This window comes from Gossypium hirsutum, chromosome D03 (assembly GCF_007990345.1).
Source record: "Gossypium hirsutum isolate 1008001.06 chromosome D03, Gossypium_hirsutum_v2.1, whole genome shotgun sequence".
In the NCBI taxonomy this organism is placed as follows: Eukaryota; Viridiplantae; Streptophyta; class Magnoliopsida; order Malvales; family Malvaceae; genus Gossypium; species Gossypium hirsutum.
In genome coordinates, this window is record NC_053439.1 from 54,227,954 (window position 1) to 54,246,254 (window position 18,301).

General features: G+C 31.2%; 4 protein-coding genes across 4 annotated transcripts; 2 read left to right on the plus strand and 2 right to left on the minus strand.

Moving 5' to 3' along the window:
• Window positions 1-6,429: 6,429 nt before the first annotated feature.
• LOC121215434 (putative invertase inhibitor) lies at window positions 6,430-6,966 on the plus strand. Its single transcript, XM_041089917.1, has one exon. It carries the CDS (start codon window positions 6,430-6,432, stop codon window positions 6,964-6,966), a length of 537 nt encoding a protein of 178 aa, XP_040945851.1.
• Window positions 6,967-8,803: 1,837 nt separating this feature from the next.
• On the minus strand, window positions 8,804-11,326 carry LOC107933737 (nuclear intron maturase 2, mitochondrial). The gene is given in 2 exon segments (XM_016866021.2): window positions 8,804-10,120; window positions 10,123-11,326. Coding segments are annotated over 2 exon segments (2,175 nt in total). The 5' UTR covers window positions 11,102-11,326; the 3' UTR covers window positions 8,804-8,924.
• Window positions 11,327-12,679: 1,353 nt separating this feature from the next.
• LOC107933730 (transcription factor MAMYB) lies at window positions 12,680-13,851 on the plus strand. Its single transcript, XM_016866008.2, has one exon. The coding sequence runs from the start codon at window positions 12,740-12,742 to the stop codon at window positions 13,646-13,648; it is 909 nt and encodes a 302-aa protein (XP_016721497.1). The 5' UTR covers window positions 12,680-12,739; the 3' UTR covers window positions 13,649-13,851.
• An 811-nt stretch (window positions 13,852-14,662) lies between these two features.
• On the minus strand, window positions 14,663-17,595 carry LOC107933731 (vacuolar protein sorting-associated protein 55 homolog). Its single transcript, XM_016866009.2, has 5 exons — window positions 17,443-17,595; window positions 16,866-16,993; window positions 16,284-16,323; window positions 15,127-15,211; window positions 14,663-15,024 (listed from the first exon to the last, which is right to left on the minus strand). Exons 2-5 carry the CDS (start codon window positions 16,962-16,964, stop codon window positions 14,832-14,834), a joined length of 417 nt encoding a protein of 138 aa, XP_016721498.1. The 5' UTR covers window positions 16,965-16,993; window positions 17,443-17,595; the 3' UTR covers window positions 14,663-14,831.
• Between the last annotated feature and the right edge of the window lie 706 nt (window positions 17,596-18,301).

An 18,301-nucleotide genomic window follows, 5' to 3' on the forward strand; every position in this document is an offset into this window, starting at 1 on the left:
TTATTATGACTATATAAATAGGAAGTAAATAAGGTTTCCTATATGACCGAATAAGTAATTTAATGTATTGGTTAAGTATATGTATTTTAACTATGATATTTGGGCATGTGAAAGAACTGTAAAATTTATTATTTTGCCTAGTACTTGAATTCAATTGAGTGTCTGTTATGAGTTGTGTTTTGTTAGGTAATGCCTCATAACCCTAATCTGGCAACAAATTCGGATTAAGGGGTGTTACACTCTGACTTGGGTCACATGGCCAACCACACACCTGTGTGCTAGGCCGTGTGCAAAAACCTAGCCATTTTGTTTCGAAATTTTAAGGTGCAAGGGACACATGGCCAGACTACAAGCCCATGTGCCAGGCCGTGTGTCACACATGACTGAGACACACATCCGTGTAGACAAAAAATAGGTCATTTTAAGGCCACTTTTCTCACCTTTTTTTTATATCAACCTATACACAACATTTTAATACATCAAATAGCACTAATCAAACATTCAACACAAACTAAAAATCATGTTTTAAACATAATATAGCAACACAAAACTCAATTACCTAAACCTACCAAAATAACTCCATCAATTGATTTACCAAAATCTATTACTAAACACATGCATACTAACATATATATATCATTCACAACCATACTTCAAATTTAGCTCTTTTCCAATCCAGCCCTAGACATGCCATATAAACCATAAAGTATATAACAAAATCTATCGGAACAGCTAAATAGTGTGACCTGACGTGTTAATCCGATCCTCTGAACTTCTTAAAAATCAACAATGAACATTAAACAACACAAGTAAGCTTAATGAAGCTTAGTAAGTTCGTTGGCTTTAACATAAATCTTACCGAACATATTATAATAATTCATTTAGGTAAATCGTTTCATAAACATTTCCTGCCAATCACAACTCAATTGATGAATTCATTTATTTGATCTCAATATCAATAATAACTTAAATCCTTCCACATTAATTTCATGTAGCACTTACCAATCCTTATCAAACCAGAGAACGTCTTACGGATTTGAGTACATCGTAAACAGAAGCCCGAAAACTGTACAGAAGCACATAAGTGCTAAACGAAAACCCGTAAGGGTTGAACGGAAGCTCATAGGAGCTGAATGGAAACCTATAATGGTTAATTTGAAGCTTAGAAGAGCTAAACTGAAACCCATTAGGGTTAAACTGAAGCTCAAAATAGCTGAACTGAAACCCAGAAGGGTTAATCTGAAACTTATATGAGTTAATTGAAGCTCATGAGAGCTAAATGAAAAGCAAACACGAGATTTCGCAACAAATTCTGAACCCCAGTTTACTTGGGAAATTTACCTTCAAATCCTCTTTACACTGAACGACTGTACTTAATCCTGCGTTCCATTCACTTCGAACACTTGATTCAATTTCGTAAATTTAATAATAATTTTATTTTCAACAAATGTTACAAATAAATAAAAAATACCATTTATTATTTAACATATAACATTAAAATTTAACCATACGAACTTACCCGGGCTAAATTGTAAGTCTGTAGTATTTAGGGACTACTTTACTAATTTCTCTTTTTCTCGTTGATCTACGGGCTCTTGATCTAAAATATAAAACTATTCATTCATCAGTATATATTTCAATTCTAATTCACTTCACAATTTATACCTCTTAATTTTCCAAATTGCACAATTACCCAAAATTTTATAGTTTTTGCAATTTAGTCCCTCACCAATTAGCCCATCAAATAAGCTAATTTTTCTCAATTAAAATCTTATCTAAATATTCTAAGCTATTACACATCCTTTGATAAACAGAATTTAATACAAAACCCTAATATTTAATCTTTTTCACAATTTAGTCCTAAAATTAATTTCTATTGAAATTACTTGATAAAATCATCATATAACAAAATTAGAGCTTCAATTCCATGTGAATTCATCATAAAATTAGCACTCATCAATGGAAACTTTCAAAATTATCCATGAAATAAAAAACTAATGAAAAAGTAGTTGGACCTTATTGTAAAAGTCTAAAAAACAGAAAAAATTCAAGAAAAGAGCAAGAATTGAACTCACATGATGTAAAAATATGAAAAACCAGCTTTAGAAGCTCTCATATGGCTGTTTTTGGCTGAAGATTGATGAAGAAATGTCTAGAAAATCTTTTAATTTCAATTTGTAGTTAAACTTTTACAATTTTCTAATTTTGCCCTTATTTCACCCAATTCCATGATTTTTCTCTGCTTATGCCGCCCAAGCTATCATCTTTGGGCTAATTTGCCTTTTTAGTTCTCCCTCATTTAACACTTGAGTCATTTAATCATTTTAGCAAGTTTTGCACCTTTTTCAATTTAGTCCTTTTTAATTAATTAACTATCAAAACGTTAAATATTTATAAAAATATTTATGGCTTGGTTTATGAAATTGAGGTCTTGATTCCTCGTTTTCGAAATCATTTTACCTAATAACTTCTTCTAAAACATAAATCACCAATTCAAGAATATTTCTAAAATCACACTTGACTCATAAATAGTAATTAATAAAATTTTTGAACTCATTCATTGGATTTAGTGATCTCGAATCACTGTTTCCAACACCACTGAAAATTGGGCTGTTACATAGCCTCTCAATTTGATTCTAAGGTTACCGACTTTCAATGTATCGATACCTAGACCTTTAGTATCAAAATTTAGCTACCAAGTTGCATTAAAAATATTTTAAACATATTGAAACAATTTGGTATTAACTCAAAAACATTTGATACAAGTTGAAATACATGTTATTGAGTATTTTGCAAGTATTGAAAATGTTTAATTACTAAATGACTTGGTAATAAAATTGATCTTAAATGTTGTTATATCAAAAGCTTGAGACATCAAAGCTAACAATTTCTCCCTTTTTTATATAATAGAAGTTTAAGAGAATTTTGCATTTTGAAAACCCCCCAATCATTTAGACCCTTTCAAAATTAAAGTGTATGTATAACATTACAAATTGTATCAAAATTCATGTATAATTTTTTTTAACATTGATCTCATTATAGGTTCATATCATATCTGCTCTTTTTTATACAATGACTAGAACTACCCAATTCCCCTCTCCAACCCTTAAATAGGAGGATAATGCGCTTCAACACAATCAAACCCACATCCTCTTACATTGACAACAATACCGGTCGAGCTAAGACTCAATTAACAAATTCATATATGATTTTAATATTTATCCCTAGTGATAGCGTGAGCTAATTGTGAAATACATAAATATTAGGTTTTATATTTAAAAAGAAAAAAGTTAAAGATGTCCACTAGAACAATAATCATTTTGTTTGTGACTTGTGAAGAACAATGGAAAAGGATGCAATGTTGGCTAGCTAACCAATTTGCACAATCTTGTATGGGAATTAGGACAAATTGCACATGAAAGAGGATTATAAGTTCCTTAAGTAATCAAAGCAATGTCTCCATCTTCTTTGTTGGGATTGTTTAGCCTTCTACTTCTCTTCAACTATCACTTTCTCATAACCTCCATTTAATTTAACATCTTCCTAGACCTAATCGATTTGAGCCAAACTCAATTAATGTGAGAAGTTTAAGTTTGATTCAAAACTCAATTCCAACTTTTAAAAAACACTACCATTTTATTTTAAAATTCTACCATTAATTTACATATATTTAGTCAAATTTTGCTGTTAGTCCCTATACTCCGTGTAAGTTATGAATTTAATTCTTATACTTTAATTTAATTAATCTTAGTTCATGTACTTTTCAAATTTCATAATTCCAGTCCTAATCCAAACGGTAGTAGCTAAATTTGTTTGGTTAAATTCTTCTAATGGTCTTGTACTATGCATAAGATTGTAAATTGAGTTTATGATCTCCAATTGGATTATTCTTACTTTCTATACTTTTTGAATCTTGAAATTTCAATCTTAACGCAAACAACAATCATTAAATCTATCAATTGATTTTTCCGTAAGTAATATATGAAAATAGCAAACTGACATGGCATTGCACATGTGATAATATTTTTGTTGCATTAAAATTTGAAAATAACAGAACTTAATAAATTTAAATAGCTACCATTCGACCAAAACTAAAATTTGAAAAGTACATAAATTAAATCCGTACAATTGAAAAACATTTAAAAGCATTTTTTCATAAATTATTAATTAATATATAAAAGAATAGTTGTGCCTTTTAATTTATCTCAAAATATGCTGAAAAAAAAACCTCTTTAAAAAACTATTTTTTAAAAATTCTAAAAACCATTATTTATTTAAATTATGTTATAACTCACACATTATGAATGTTGATAACTCCTATAATAAAGTATATATTATGTCAATGCAAAGATGCATAACCTTAAAAAAAGTAACCTCTAATTTATTGTTGGTTAATTTTCTCATAATTATTTCGAATTAATGACAAAAACCGTTACGAGTTGTTGCGTATATATTCATTATCTAAAGTATACATAACAATGTTTTCGTTTTCAAATAGATATATTTTGCAACGACTTAATTTATCTGTCTAAATATATTTTAGTTACCATAATATTAATTGATATCTTTAAGTCAATAATAATATTTTAATTACAAAAACTACTACGTAATAACAATATATATCGGTTGAAAAAATAAATTCGCAACTATGTAAATTTATATTCTAAACCTTTTACACAACAATATTTAATAATTGTCGAATATTATTTTGTGACGACATTTATTACAATACACAAAGATTAAATGTCATTGATAAAAAAATATTTTATTTTATGGTTGTCAAATAATTTATGGAACAACAATAATATAAATTTTAATTTTTCTACGTAAATTTTTATTATAATATTTTTTATTTACTTCTTTTCATATGAGTGTAGTATCACGATTATTAGTTTTTGTTTTTTTTGATACAATACTTAAGAAAATAAGAGAATAGTGCGCTTCAACGCATTTAAACCCACGTCCTCTCATACTGATGATAAAACTGATATCAACTGAGCTAAAACTCAATCGAGCGATGTATTTTGTTGATTAATTTGATGAATGAATGCCATCATTTATTTTGTGTGCTTTCGAGATGCCACAAATAATGGCACAAACGAAGCTTGTAATTCACCTAAGAAATGAAATTAGAAGTTTTCTATTATATATCTATATTAATTTAAGCATTTTATTATTCGTTTAAATTATATATCTATATTTATTTAAGTATTTTTATATGTTTATATGAACTTTATAATTAGGACCGCGACATCTGAATTTTTTTTTTGGTCTACTTTAATCATTGAACTTGAATTTTGTCAATATTTGATGAAGTAATTTGTGTTACTAGAATACGATCGGATCGAATGGATTGAGAACTGATTGATGTAACCGTTCGAACAAAAGCGTTGAATCGATTAACTTGGAAATTACTTGAAATTGGTAAAAATAAAAAAAGTGGGACAAAAATTGATAATTGATAATTGAACAGGGTGAACCAATTTATTTTATTTTACTTTTATATTTTTATAAATTTTAATTATTTATTTAATTATTGTTGATCCGATAATTGAACCAATTGAACTAGTTGAATTAAGAAATGGTGGTTTGACCTCTTTGACCGCCATCCAATTATTAAAATATTGAATGTGAAACTCTAAAATTGTACCACATCCTCAACTAAAAATTTATATAAATGCCAAAGTAGACAAAAAGTTGTCAAGCTTAGGGACCAAACATCATATTATCCCTTTTATATAAAATCAAGAAAAAAATACATGCTTATAATAGAATTTTAAGCCACCAAATATTCACTATTCCATCTTTATTATTTCAACCGAAGTAATATTTTATTTTTATATCAATTCTTAATAAATATATTGTACAATTATTTTCACCCACTTTCAGAGTATGCCTATAACATATATATGTAGAAGAGAGATCCAATATTTCTATCATATCAATAGTATAAAAGATTACAAAAAGGTGTAAAATCATTTTAGTTTTATACTGATGTAAATGTATCATTCCTCGTAAATATAACCGGATATCACATGATATGCTATTAATTAAAGTATTTAATGATAAACTTAAAAAGAAAAATGTTGCATTTAAAGTATTTACTTATACGAAATCCCAAAAAATAATAATGCATTAATTATAATTCTTTTATTATATATTTTTTAACAATTATATTATTCATATTACTGAAAATGGAGACCAACCTGATATACAGATAGATTGCTTGCCAAATTAGCCTTAAAATATAAATTGCTCATAGCCATTCTTTTAACTGACCAATCTTTAAAAAAACAATACAAGAATCCCAACAGAAAGCTACAATATGATACGTTACTTATATTTCCATTCATATAAATTCTCAACATCACCACATCCGTTTTCATTTCAACACACACATACACACATACATACATATAAACACCAAATATGAAGAAATCCCACCTTTTTTCTCTTGTTTTCTTCTACCTTCTGCTTGTTTCAGTGAGCAGTGATGTTATCCATGATTCTTGTGACAAAGCTGCGAAGGGTGATCCCAATATCAAGTTTGACTTTTGTGTATCAAGTTTTGAAGGGAACCCCAAAGCTAAAACTGCTACTGGGGTTGCGGATTTGGTTAAAGTAGCCATAGAAACGGCCATGGCTAATGCGACGAGCATTGGTTCAATAATATCTAAGCTTTTGGATAACAAAACCCTTGATACATATGCAAGGCATTGCTTAGAAGATTGCTCTGAGCTTTATTCAGGTGCAGGGTCTAGTATACAAAGTGGTGGGAAAGCTTTTGAAGGTAAAGATTATGGAACTGCTAATGCTGAAATAAGTTCAGCCATGGATGCACCGGATACTTGTGAAGAACAGTTTAAAGAGAAGAAAGGGTATGTGTCACCATTGACAAAGGAAAACAACAATTTCTTTCAGCTACTTGCAATCATACTTTCATTCATGAATCTGGTACCAAAATGATGAACAATATACTAATATACTTAATGCCATATCAATAATTTAGTACAACTTGCCATCTTTGTTCTTGTATTTCCCTTTTGGGTATTTTCTTTTAATGAAAGAAAAAGGGTTTATATATTGTTTTTCTTCTTCTTTCTTGAGTTTCTTAACTCTTAAGTTGAAGATGCTTTTTAGGTGAATCTACTTAAGAGGTCCCTCTATTATTGAGACTTGATCAAATTAGAAAAAGGCCAAGGGCAAGGGCAAGGGCAAAGCCAGAAAATTGGGCCGAGGGGGGGAGAGTTTGCAATTTTACCATTATACTAACTTGAAATTCATAAACTTCAAAGGGGCTAAAAGGCATATTTACCATTTTTTGGGAGGGCTACGCCCTTGAATAAGGCCAAATCAGAACAGAGTTAACATTTTTAAAGTTTTTATGGTTTTGTTGATCTGTAATTGAAAAAAAAAATAAATTCAAGTTATATTTTATATAGTGAGGCTCCGTTTGAAAATGGCTTCCAGAAAATAATTTCTAAAAAATGACTTATTTTTCTAGAAAAGCTAATATTTTCTGGTGTTTGGATGAATCTATGTAAAATATTTTCTTTTGTTTGACAGGTTCTTTAAAAATATTTCATAAAAGTCGTTTTCAATTAAACTAACATACATTTAAGAATTTTTTTTATTTTTTCATTGTTTAATTGAGTTTATTTTATATCTATAATTTTATATTTTACATTGTTTTTACATAAATTAAAAATATTTTGTTAAATTTAGGCTCATTGCAATGATTATTTTTTAGTTACATGACTACCAACTGAGTATTTTTTAATTTAAAAAAGTGACTTTAACAAAATTGACAAAAAAAATCAACAATGTCAACAGTTAGACTTGATTTTTAAATCTGGAAAGTAGAATGACTAAATTTTTGAAAATAAAAGTACAAAAACTAAATTGCAAATTTTGAAGAGTATATAGACATATTTTAACATTTATACTACAAAATATTTATTATTAATATATTTATAATTGTAATAAATATTTAGTATTAAAATATTAATATTGATATTTTCAATAATATGTGAATAATATTATTTAAAATTATTATTTTTAAAATTTACTATTAAATAAAATTTAAATATTAAATAATTTATTAAAAATAATAAATTATATTAATTATATTAATAATTTATTATATGACTAAATATAAATAATTAAATACATATGTTTAATAATATTAAAAATATAATATTTTATATTAATATTTTAAATATTTTTAAAAAATAAAATAAAATATATTATCAATATAATAATATTAAACTTGATTTAAGTTAATTTTTATATAAAAGTAAAATTATCTATTGAGGAGCTCTTTTCCGGAAAATGACTTACTCAATAGGGTCAATCATTTTACAAGGAAAAAGACTTATTTTTCATTGACCTGTAAGTCATTTTCCGTTGACCAAGCTGTTTTCTGTGAAACAAACACAGGAAAATGCAAAAAATATTTTTCGTAAAAACTTTTACATGTAAACAAACGGACCCTAAATTTTAAATCTACTACAATTTGAACTTATTTTATTCTTTTTAATAGTACAAAGACTAAATTGATCCATTTAATAATAGACTAATTTGATCTAATTCCTATAATACAGGACCTCCTAAGTACTTTAACCATGCTTTTTATAACTAGATTGATAACTCTATGTTGCTATGATACTCACACTTGAATTCGAGTAATGGATATGTTCAAAAGACACCAATAGTTGCATGCATGCAACTTGCATGTATTGTGTTACCAACAAAGAAAAAGTGATCAATATTCAAATCATATGCATCTTTGGAGAAGATAAACTTGTCAAAAGATCCACCATTTCAATCTATTTGATAAGCATGTGTATATATGAATAAAACCAACACAAATTCCACTAACAAAGGAACTCAAAAAAGTATTTTTAATCGCTGGTTATAAAATCTTACATTTGTGAAGCATGAAGCCTTTCTTCGGATTCCTCTTGTTCCTTGTTCTTCGGATCATCGTTCTCACGATTTGAGCTCGACAACAAACCAGCACTTTTTACTAGCGAAAGTTGATCCATCGCAATTGCATTTCTTTTGTAATTCCATACTAGCATCGATATGTAGTCCTGTGGTGAAACAAGTCCCTGCTCTTGAATGCAACCTTTTTGCTCTTCCAGAGTTTTTGGATCGTCGAGCCTTATATATTCAATTAATGCCTTCTCATGATCAGGCCTCCAATTGCTAGGGAAAGGCGTATAATCAGTCTCGGGAATCAGAGACATCCTTGTATACTGAAGGCCATCAATTGACTCAGCAAGGCCCATTCTCAGTAGATTCTGGTACTCGGGTGACTGTCCTTTCCTCTCCTTCAAAGGACGACTCAGATTTCTTGCACCAATTTTATAAACCTTTGCTCGTGAACGAAGCTTGTACTTTGCAGCATAGAGCTTTGCTAGGGAACCCCTAATGATATAGGAACAAAAATTAACAACTTTTTTCCGGTTGTCGGCATATCTATACCACTCCACCATTGTTGACAAGAACTTGTTCATTTGAGCATTGGTGTGAGCTTGAGTTGCATGGAACATTCTAAAACATGGTTGTGGGTCCGGTTCCCTATCACCCTTAAGAAAGTTTAACTTCCTAAATTGCTTGATGCATTGTTTCAAGCTCGCCGTGACGGATAAAAGGGTCCCAACACCTTTCTCACTAATAATCTTACCACCAGTTGCTGTGTACCGAAGAGTTGGATATACCACTCTCCGACAAAGTACATGGTCGAGAAACATAATACCTTTGGTTATGTGTTCGATCGGGAGGCTCTCATTATCAAGCTTGATCATATATTTCTGATCACAAAACTCGATTAACTGTTTTCTCAGCGTTGCTGCATCTGCTCTTGGTCCACGGATACCAATCAAAATATGACCTCCATACCGTACATAATCCATTTTCCGTGTCTTATCCGGTCCACTTGTTGGTACAAATTCTGGCCAAGATGTATTCCCTTGTTCTGCTTCTCCTTCAGGACTATTCCATATAACATCACTCTTTGATGGACGATAAAAATCCTTAATCTTACCTTCCATCCACCGGTCCAATTCATCAAGACATATATTAGCCAATAGTGGACTAAGAATTCCACAATGCCCCATGAAGGAAGTTTCTCTGCCTCCTCGGGTGCAAAACCAAAAAATGTCTCCAACCAATAAGGATCGGGCTTCGGTTCATCCTCAGCCAACACTTTCTTCTTCTGATACTTCCTCTTTGTCTTTTTCTTCTTTTCCGTCCCATCAATCGGACTCGTTATTACCGGTGTAACTAATGCAAGCTTGATTAAATCAATAACCTTCTTATCCCTCACATCCCTCATCAAAGCACTTATCACCAACCCCACTTTCAATCCATCTAAAATCGGACTTAAATCGCCTTTTATATACCATAAATAACCGGCGAAATTTCTCCTAATCACCCTCAATACAGTATGAGCATTCCTCCCAGGCCTAAACGCAAATGACTTCTGCGAGAAGCGAGCCTCATATATCGGCTCTAAAATCATAAGCAAAACCTCCTGCACTAACTTATCTTGAAACGGAGCAGGTTGCGTAGTCGTTAAAATCGCCTTAATCTTCCTCTTCGATAAAGATTCGTAATCCGTCTTATCTTTAGGTGATTTTATAAAGAACTCTAACCTAGCACCCCACTTAAACCTATTATCAAGAACAGCATTTCTCAAAGCTAACAAATCTTCCAACGCGGACCTAGTGATTGAACTACGAGGCACATACGATCCTATTTCATCGGCATAAACTTTCTGATAAGCCAACACCCATAATTCGAATCTACGAAGGTACGAGATCAAATTGGAAACCAACCTATCAGGTTCTCTAAAATTCTCAATCCACATTTGGGAACAAACCGATACACCATCTTCTTTCATTAGGTTCATAGGGCCATCGGGATCCGGCACACGCCGGTGCACCGGAGTAAACGAAAACAATCGACACAAAGCAAACCCATTTGTTCCACGGGCAAAGGGATTCAATTTGGAGTAAAGTTGGGTGGTTCGGGTAGGGATAATACGGGGACTTTTTAGAACTTGAAAGGTGAAAACTGTGATTCTTCGATGCATTTGGGGATTATGAACTAAACTACTACAAATTCATGCCATTTCTTGGATTTAATAACTAAATAACTATTAACCCTAAATTTGAAGGTACAAATCGAAATGAAAAATGAAACTGATATTACAAAAAGAAAATTCCTTACTTGAAATAATTGAAGAACCCTAAAACAAACCCCCCCCTTTTTTCCCTCTCCTGGCAGCTAAAGGCGCTTTGAAATTGAGTAAACCCTTGCTAAACCTTGGCTGGCTTTTCTTTGGATATTTCCTTACCGATAGTGCCCCTTGCTTTTTTCTGTAATTACATTTGTCTACCCCTTGGCCCTTGCTTGAAACAAAGGTTAAATTATATAAAAGGTCCTTGTATTTGTGTATCTTTCAGATTCAATCTTTTTACTATTCCAAACATATATTTTCAATTTTACAAGCCAACTTTTTTGGGTTAATTTTGTTAAATAATTTGATATGATTTGTTTTCAACGTGTAATGATATGATACATCCACCTCGATTTATTTATAATTAAATAATTTTATTTTAATTTGATCTATTTATTTTATAAATTTTTATTATTAATATGTCTAAATCAATAACACCATTAATTGTTACCATTAAATATGCCATAAAATTTTTATTATTATTTGGTCACATAAGTAGAATTCCGTGAAAATTTAATCAATTATATTTAACTAATAATAAACTTGTATATTAATATTTAAAATAAATTATCATTTTAACAGTAACAATTAAAGATATTATCAATTTAAATCTATTAATTAATAATAATTATAAAAATAAAGCACTCAAATTAGGTCAAACAAAAGCATATTAAAACCAATCTCATTTATGATCCATCTTCAATGGATCAACTTGGCACCACTGAGGTATTAATTAATATTAATATTTTTTTCCTCTTAATTAATTAAAACAAATCGATTCAGGACTTTGGGTTAAATTGCATTTTATCTCTTTTATTAAAAAAAGGGTAAATTAACCTTTGCATGTTAGATTAAAGAGTAATCTTGTTATTCCTATTAAAAAATTCATCAAATTCTAATATTTAAAAATTAACGTAACTGACAAAATATCTAAACAATTACATGCGGTGTAACACATGTACATTATACTAATGCACAAAGACCGATTTTTTATAATAAAAATTAGTGTGATTTTTGACAAAATGATCAGTTTGCTAATTAATTTAATATGCATAAACCAAATTACTCATTTTTGTACTAAAGAACGTAAAATACAATCTAACTTAGAGACAGGGCTAGTGAGCTGATAGGTCCAACCCTAAAATGTAAAATTTCAATTTTGACCTTTTACGATTTGAAATGCATTTTAATTTTCGTAAAAATATATAACTTAATTTTAATTTATAAATTTTTTTGGCATCAACCCTGATCTTACATTTAGTAATATTTTTACCCGATTTTAAATAATTTGCTCAAAAATTAATTTAATTTTTTTTTATTTTGATTAATATATCAATCGAATTTTGATTCATTGACTAATCCGGTCCCGTTCAGATAAAATTGTTAAAAAAAAAAAAAGGAGAAAAGGATATAAATAGAGAAAGTCAATAAACATTACCTTTCTATTCCATTTAACCATCGTCATCCCTTCATTTTCTCTGTGAAAAAATCATGGAGTTTTTGGACGAAGACGCTAGACCCAGATTCCTCTTCCAATCAAAGCCTCAATCTTCTTCTTCCTCCGAGCGATCAAAACCATTCCTTTTCATTTCCCTTTCAATCTCTTCCATTATCCTTTCCCTTTCCCTCTTCTCCATTGAATCCGAACCCTTCAAATCTCTCCTCTTTTGGTTCTCTTTCTCCCTTTTCCTCGGCCCATTCGCCCCTCCTTCCCTCACCGGCGGTGACATCCGCGTCGGCGTTGGCCCCATCATCACTGATCCCATCGAACAAGACCCACAACCCGAGACTGAATCAAAGAAAAAATCATCTCAAAAACGTTCAAAGCCTGATAAAATCGATGAACCAATTGGAAATCATGGGGATTTAGCTGGAAACGGAAATGGGTTTTCAGAGTCAAAGGTGAAAAGCAAAGAGTCGAAGAAAAAAGAAGATCTGGGGAGCAATTTCGATGGAGAAGGTAAGGAATGGAGTGAAACTGAAATTGAGATTTTGAAGAAACAAATGGTGAAAAACCCAGTGGGGAAACCGGGTAGATGGGAAGCTATAGCTTCAGCATTTAAAGGGAAATACAAAACAGATAGTGTGATTAAAAAAGCAAAGGAATTAGGTGAGAAAAAAATAGATGACAGTGATTCATATGCTCAGTTTTTGAAGAATAGGAAACCAGTTGATACGAGGATCAATGATGAAAATGAAGCAGTGATACAGGCTAATTGGAATTCAGGGGAAGATATTGCTCTACTCAATGCTTTGAAAACTTTTCCTAAAGATGTAACAATGAGATGGGAAAAGATTTCTGCTGCTGTACCTGGGAAATCAAAAGCTGCTTGTATGAAAAGAGTTGCTGAACTGAAAAAGGATTTTAGGAGCTCTAAAGCTAGTAATGGTGGGAATTAAAATGGGGTTTTGGAGCTCTTTTTTTGAAGAATTTTTGGAGGTAAATTGAATATTTCTGCTAATTATATTCATGTTATTGAGAGAATTTATATTTCACTTGCATGTATTTTATATGGGATTTTAATTTCATTGGTGAATGTGTTATTAGGCTTTAAGCTTTTCACTATTATATGAAAATTAATTTATGGCATTAGCTTTTGGTATTTGGAAATGTGTCAATTTGATTTCTGTTTTCAGTTCTATTGACATTGTGTTTTGATTATAGAGGTAAAAGCTCTCTAAAGATAAATTAGTCCTTAGTCTGAAAGAATAAATTGATCTATCAATTTCTGATTATTTTTTGTTAGTCAATTAAAATGGAAGAAATTAAAAAAAATTATATTTAATTTGCAAAAAGATAAAATATAATCTAATTATTATTTATATGCTATACAAGATCATTAATGAATTGCCGAACTTTAGCTCACAAATAAAAGGATATGTGTTCAAAAGTGTTTCACCATGTACTATACTTTGATTTATTGGTTTGAGGGATAACCCTCAAAAAGCTCGCAAACCCAACCACTGGTCTTCTCTCGGTTCATTGGCTACTTGAAATCCCCAACCCTAAAACTATCAAAGCCCAACGACACCCCAAAACAAGTTATGGGAATATCACGGTGTTCAAGTTCGAGCAGATAAGATAACCGTAGTCAGATTCTGCCTTTTGTCCGATGAGCTCGGTGACTTGAAACCTTAAACCTGAACACTACCAAAGCCCAGCGACACCTCAAAACAAGTTCCGGGAATGTCACAATCTTCAATTTGGGCAGATAAGATAATCGTAGCTGGATTCTGCCTCATGTCCGATGAGCTTGGAACACTACCAAAGCCCAACAACACCCCAGAACAAGCTCCGGGAATGTCACGGGCTTCAAGTTCGGGCAGATAAGATAACCGTAGCCAGATTCTGCCCCACGTACTGCGAGCTAGAGCTTTGTCCATATAAAGATTACTTTATAGAGATGATTGTAATTCTAGGAACTCAAACTAGGTTTTCTTCTCATTTTTTTTGTTGTAATAAATGTTAAAAGACAATAATGGCACACATTATACAAAGAACAAACATGAATGAAGCTTGTCAAAACAGGAAAAGGTATAGCATCCTATGAACAAATTTTTACAGTGCTTTCAACATGATTTTTCAAAAGAAACTATAATCATTATCATTGTTCATACGAATATAAAACATTATGGCCAGTACAAAAACGAAATACGATGAAAGTTCCATTGCCAATGCGCCCCAACTGATAACTCCGGCATGTTTTAAGATAGCTGGTATAGCAATGCTTCCTATTGCAGAAGCTCCGGCCAAGAACTTTGTTGCATTCGCCCAACTGTTACATGTGTTCGTTGCAAATAACAATAGCGACAACAAGCTAACCGGAAAAGAGGATAAAAATCTTATATGATAAAGAATTTAGGGTAAAAGAAGTTACCTGTTGCCAGATTCAGATAAAAGGGAATAACCGTCAGAGCCAGCAAAGAACATCAATGGCATTGGAAGAAGGACATACATTATTACTGCAAAGCATTGCAGCATCTTAGCATATGCTTAAATGAAGTAATATGATCAACCACTTGAAGATTGACATGAAAATCCCTGCTTATACACACACCCTTACACATAAATGGTCAAATTCAAGTTTTGGTCCCTTTATTATGCTCAAATTTCAGATTTAATCCATAGACTTTGTTTCCGATGGAGTACAACTGCAATCATATCAATTGACAATGACAAAGATATTACATCCGAACCACTCACAAGCAAAATCAAACATGACAAAGCACAAACCGGGCATAACCTACTCGAACCAGAATAAATCTAGACAACGCCTACACATAATTTACACAATGTGGTACTTGAACCCGGGCAAGGTTTGGGGCTCAGCTTTTGTCATCTATGCCAACTGCCAAGGCCTCATTGCCATGGACTTTAATTTGGCATAAATTGGTCCATTTACTTTTATAATGTCGTCAGTTAATCCGAAGAGCTAACAACGTTAACATTTCTGGTTAAAATACTTATTTAGAACTTTTCTTAAAAGCATCCCTTTTAACTCATCATTCATATGAAATTTTTGGCTGGAAGGAGTGCTTTTAAGAAAAATCCATGTCAACATTTTAACCAAAATAGTTAACAATATCAACTATTTGGACTAAACTAATAATAATATAAAAGTAGAGTCAAATTATTCTAAATTAAAGTATAGGGACTGAGTCCAGATTTCAGTAGAGGGACAAAAACCATAATTTGACCACATAAACATCTCCATTCTCCATCATGCATTTAAGCAATAAACCAATGAGCACTTTGAAATTTTAACAAATTACAGGGTAAAGTCACACAACAAGAAAGAAATTAACCTGGAAGAACTGTGTGGATGATAGATTTCTACATGCATAATGCATGTTATACATTACTTCATAGATTGAAAAACAAGCATCAATCATAGGCAACCATGGAAAAAAGTTACAAAGTTGAAATTTTAAAATCTTAAACTCGGAAAAAAGAACAAAATTCATTTGAGCAAAACTAAATTTTCAATGACTAGAAACATAAAAGCATGATCATAAGCTTCACAAATTCACTTACCAGTCAACATTGGCCACCAATTATTGTACAAAGCACATGCCTAACACATTCATACACAAGGAATCAAATCAGAAGAAACATATATAAAACAATGCAAAAGGTAGTTAATAATTATTGAAGGGAGGTCAGACTCTCTCTTGAAAGAAGTCCTTGAACTGTCGTCCGCTTCGGAGCCTACAGACCCCTCAACGGAAGTATTGTCCTTGTGTCAGGGTTTTGTCCCCAGCCTCCACGGAGAGCTGCTGTACGGTTGACGGAAAGGGGGAGTCTTGGTTGACAGAGATACGACCTGCAAGCTCACGAGAAAGGTGTTTATAATGGGAGTATGAATCCCCGCAGGCACATTCTCCTTTATAATTCACATGCTCAATACTAACACCTCTCCGGTAAGCTTGTAGGTCATATCTCCACTAACTGAGTCGCCTACTCTTTGAACCATACAGTGGCTCTCCCTGGAGACTGGGGACAATACCTTTCGTTGAGGGGTCCGTTGGCTCCCAAGCGGACGACACTTCAAAGACTTCTCCCAAAAGAGAGTCCGACACCTCCCCTCAACAATAATCAACAGAGAAAACTGCTAACCAAGATTTGCAATATGACTCCGCCCGAAACTAAAATCGCCAAAACCACAAGTTTTCCGGTCTGTAAGCAGTAGTGTAAATAACCCGGTAAATCGGCCATAATTGAACTCGTCTCACCTCCTATATTACCTGAAAATGTATGTATTGTCAGCAGAAAATTCAAAAGCTACCAGCAAATTTAGAACCTAAAAAGAATGCTAATTATTGCATTTCTCCGTATACCCATCAAAAGTTTTTTACCCATGAAGTTCATTTCATATATCAGAGTAAGTCCTTTTTTCATTTCTTAATACTTAAGAGCTTAAAGAAGTGGATTTTCTCATCTTACGTTAATTTCTTTTGAAGCCACACCCTTTACAAGATTTAAAAAAAAAAACTCCATTTGTTAAATTCCATTAAAACCCAAGAAAGGAAATATATATATAAACATGAAATTTAAAATACCCAAAACCTGGAATCTACTATAAACCCCCAAAAAGTTCACAATTTTCCAAAATTAGTTGATTAATGTAAAGGAGCAATGAAGTATGCAAATATAATGAATTCAGGGGAAAAAGGAATTAGATTGAATACTTTACCGGGAGTATATGATGAAAATTTGACGGAAATTAGGGTTTTGATTGAATTCGATTCTGCAGTGTACCCATTAGGAATATCTTAGCAGAGAAATTGGATGGTTTTTTTTAATGCAGCTACAGAACAGAGTAAACTAGTTTTGTGTTAACTTGATTACAGTTATATAAAAAAGGCTAAATATACAGATTAGTCCCTAACACAAAATTTTGGTCCAATGTGCGATGTAATACATCAATTTTTTATACATTAAATTTTTACAAATCATTAATACCATTATCAAATTAGCACCATTTCACGTCGATATATTGCATTCATAAACAATTATATTGATCCAATATGGAAATAAATGTATATATATATTTTAAAATGTATATAATTAAATCAAAATCAAGGTTTTATGTATATATATGAACTAAATTCAAGTTTTATGTATATAATTGCATTAAATCAAAATTCATGTATCAAATTTGGTATTTATTCCATTTTTCTTTCATTATCTTACACAATTAAAAATATATAAATATTTAAAAATGTTATTAAATATCAAATAATAATAAAATAATAAATAATGAAATAATAAAATCCTTAATATTAAATTATTAGGGTAAACTACATTTAAGGTCACTAAACTATTAGTAAGTATATGTTTTGGCTACTCAACTTTAAAAAGTTATAAAATGATCATTGAATTATTCAAAAAATTTCATTTGACTCTTAAAATCGTTGTAATATGGTTTTCTCTGTTCACACCGTCTACACCAATTGAAAGCTTTTATTGCCCTCCTCTTCTATAGTTCAATTTTTTTTTCATGAAACAACTTTGAACGATATGAATTTACGAACTAAAATCTAAACAAGTTT

Bases quoted from the DNA above. Each gene is read 5' to 3' on its own strand.
- LOC107933730 (XM_016866008.2), top strand. From the start codon at position 12,740: ATGGAGTTTTTGGACGAAGACGCTAGACCCAGATTCCTCTTCCAATCA.
- LOC107933731 (XM_016866009.2), bottom strand. From the start codon at position 16,964: ATGGCCGATTTACCGGGTTATTTACACTACTGCTTACAGACCGGAAAA. The intron at 15,212-16,283 runs GTAAGTGAATTT...AATGCTTTGCAG, and splicing joins TTGGTGGCCAATGTTGACTG to TAATAATGTATGTCCTTCTT. The intron at 15,025-15,126 runs GTAACTTCTTTT...CACATGTAACAG, and splicing joins TTATCTGAATCTGGCAACAG to TTGGGCGAATGCAACAAAGT.
- LOC121215434 (XM_041089917.1), top strand. From the start codon at position 6,430: ATGAAGAAATCCCACCTTTTTTCTCTTGTTTTCTTCTACCTTCTGCTT.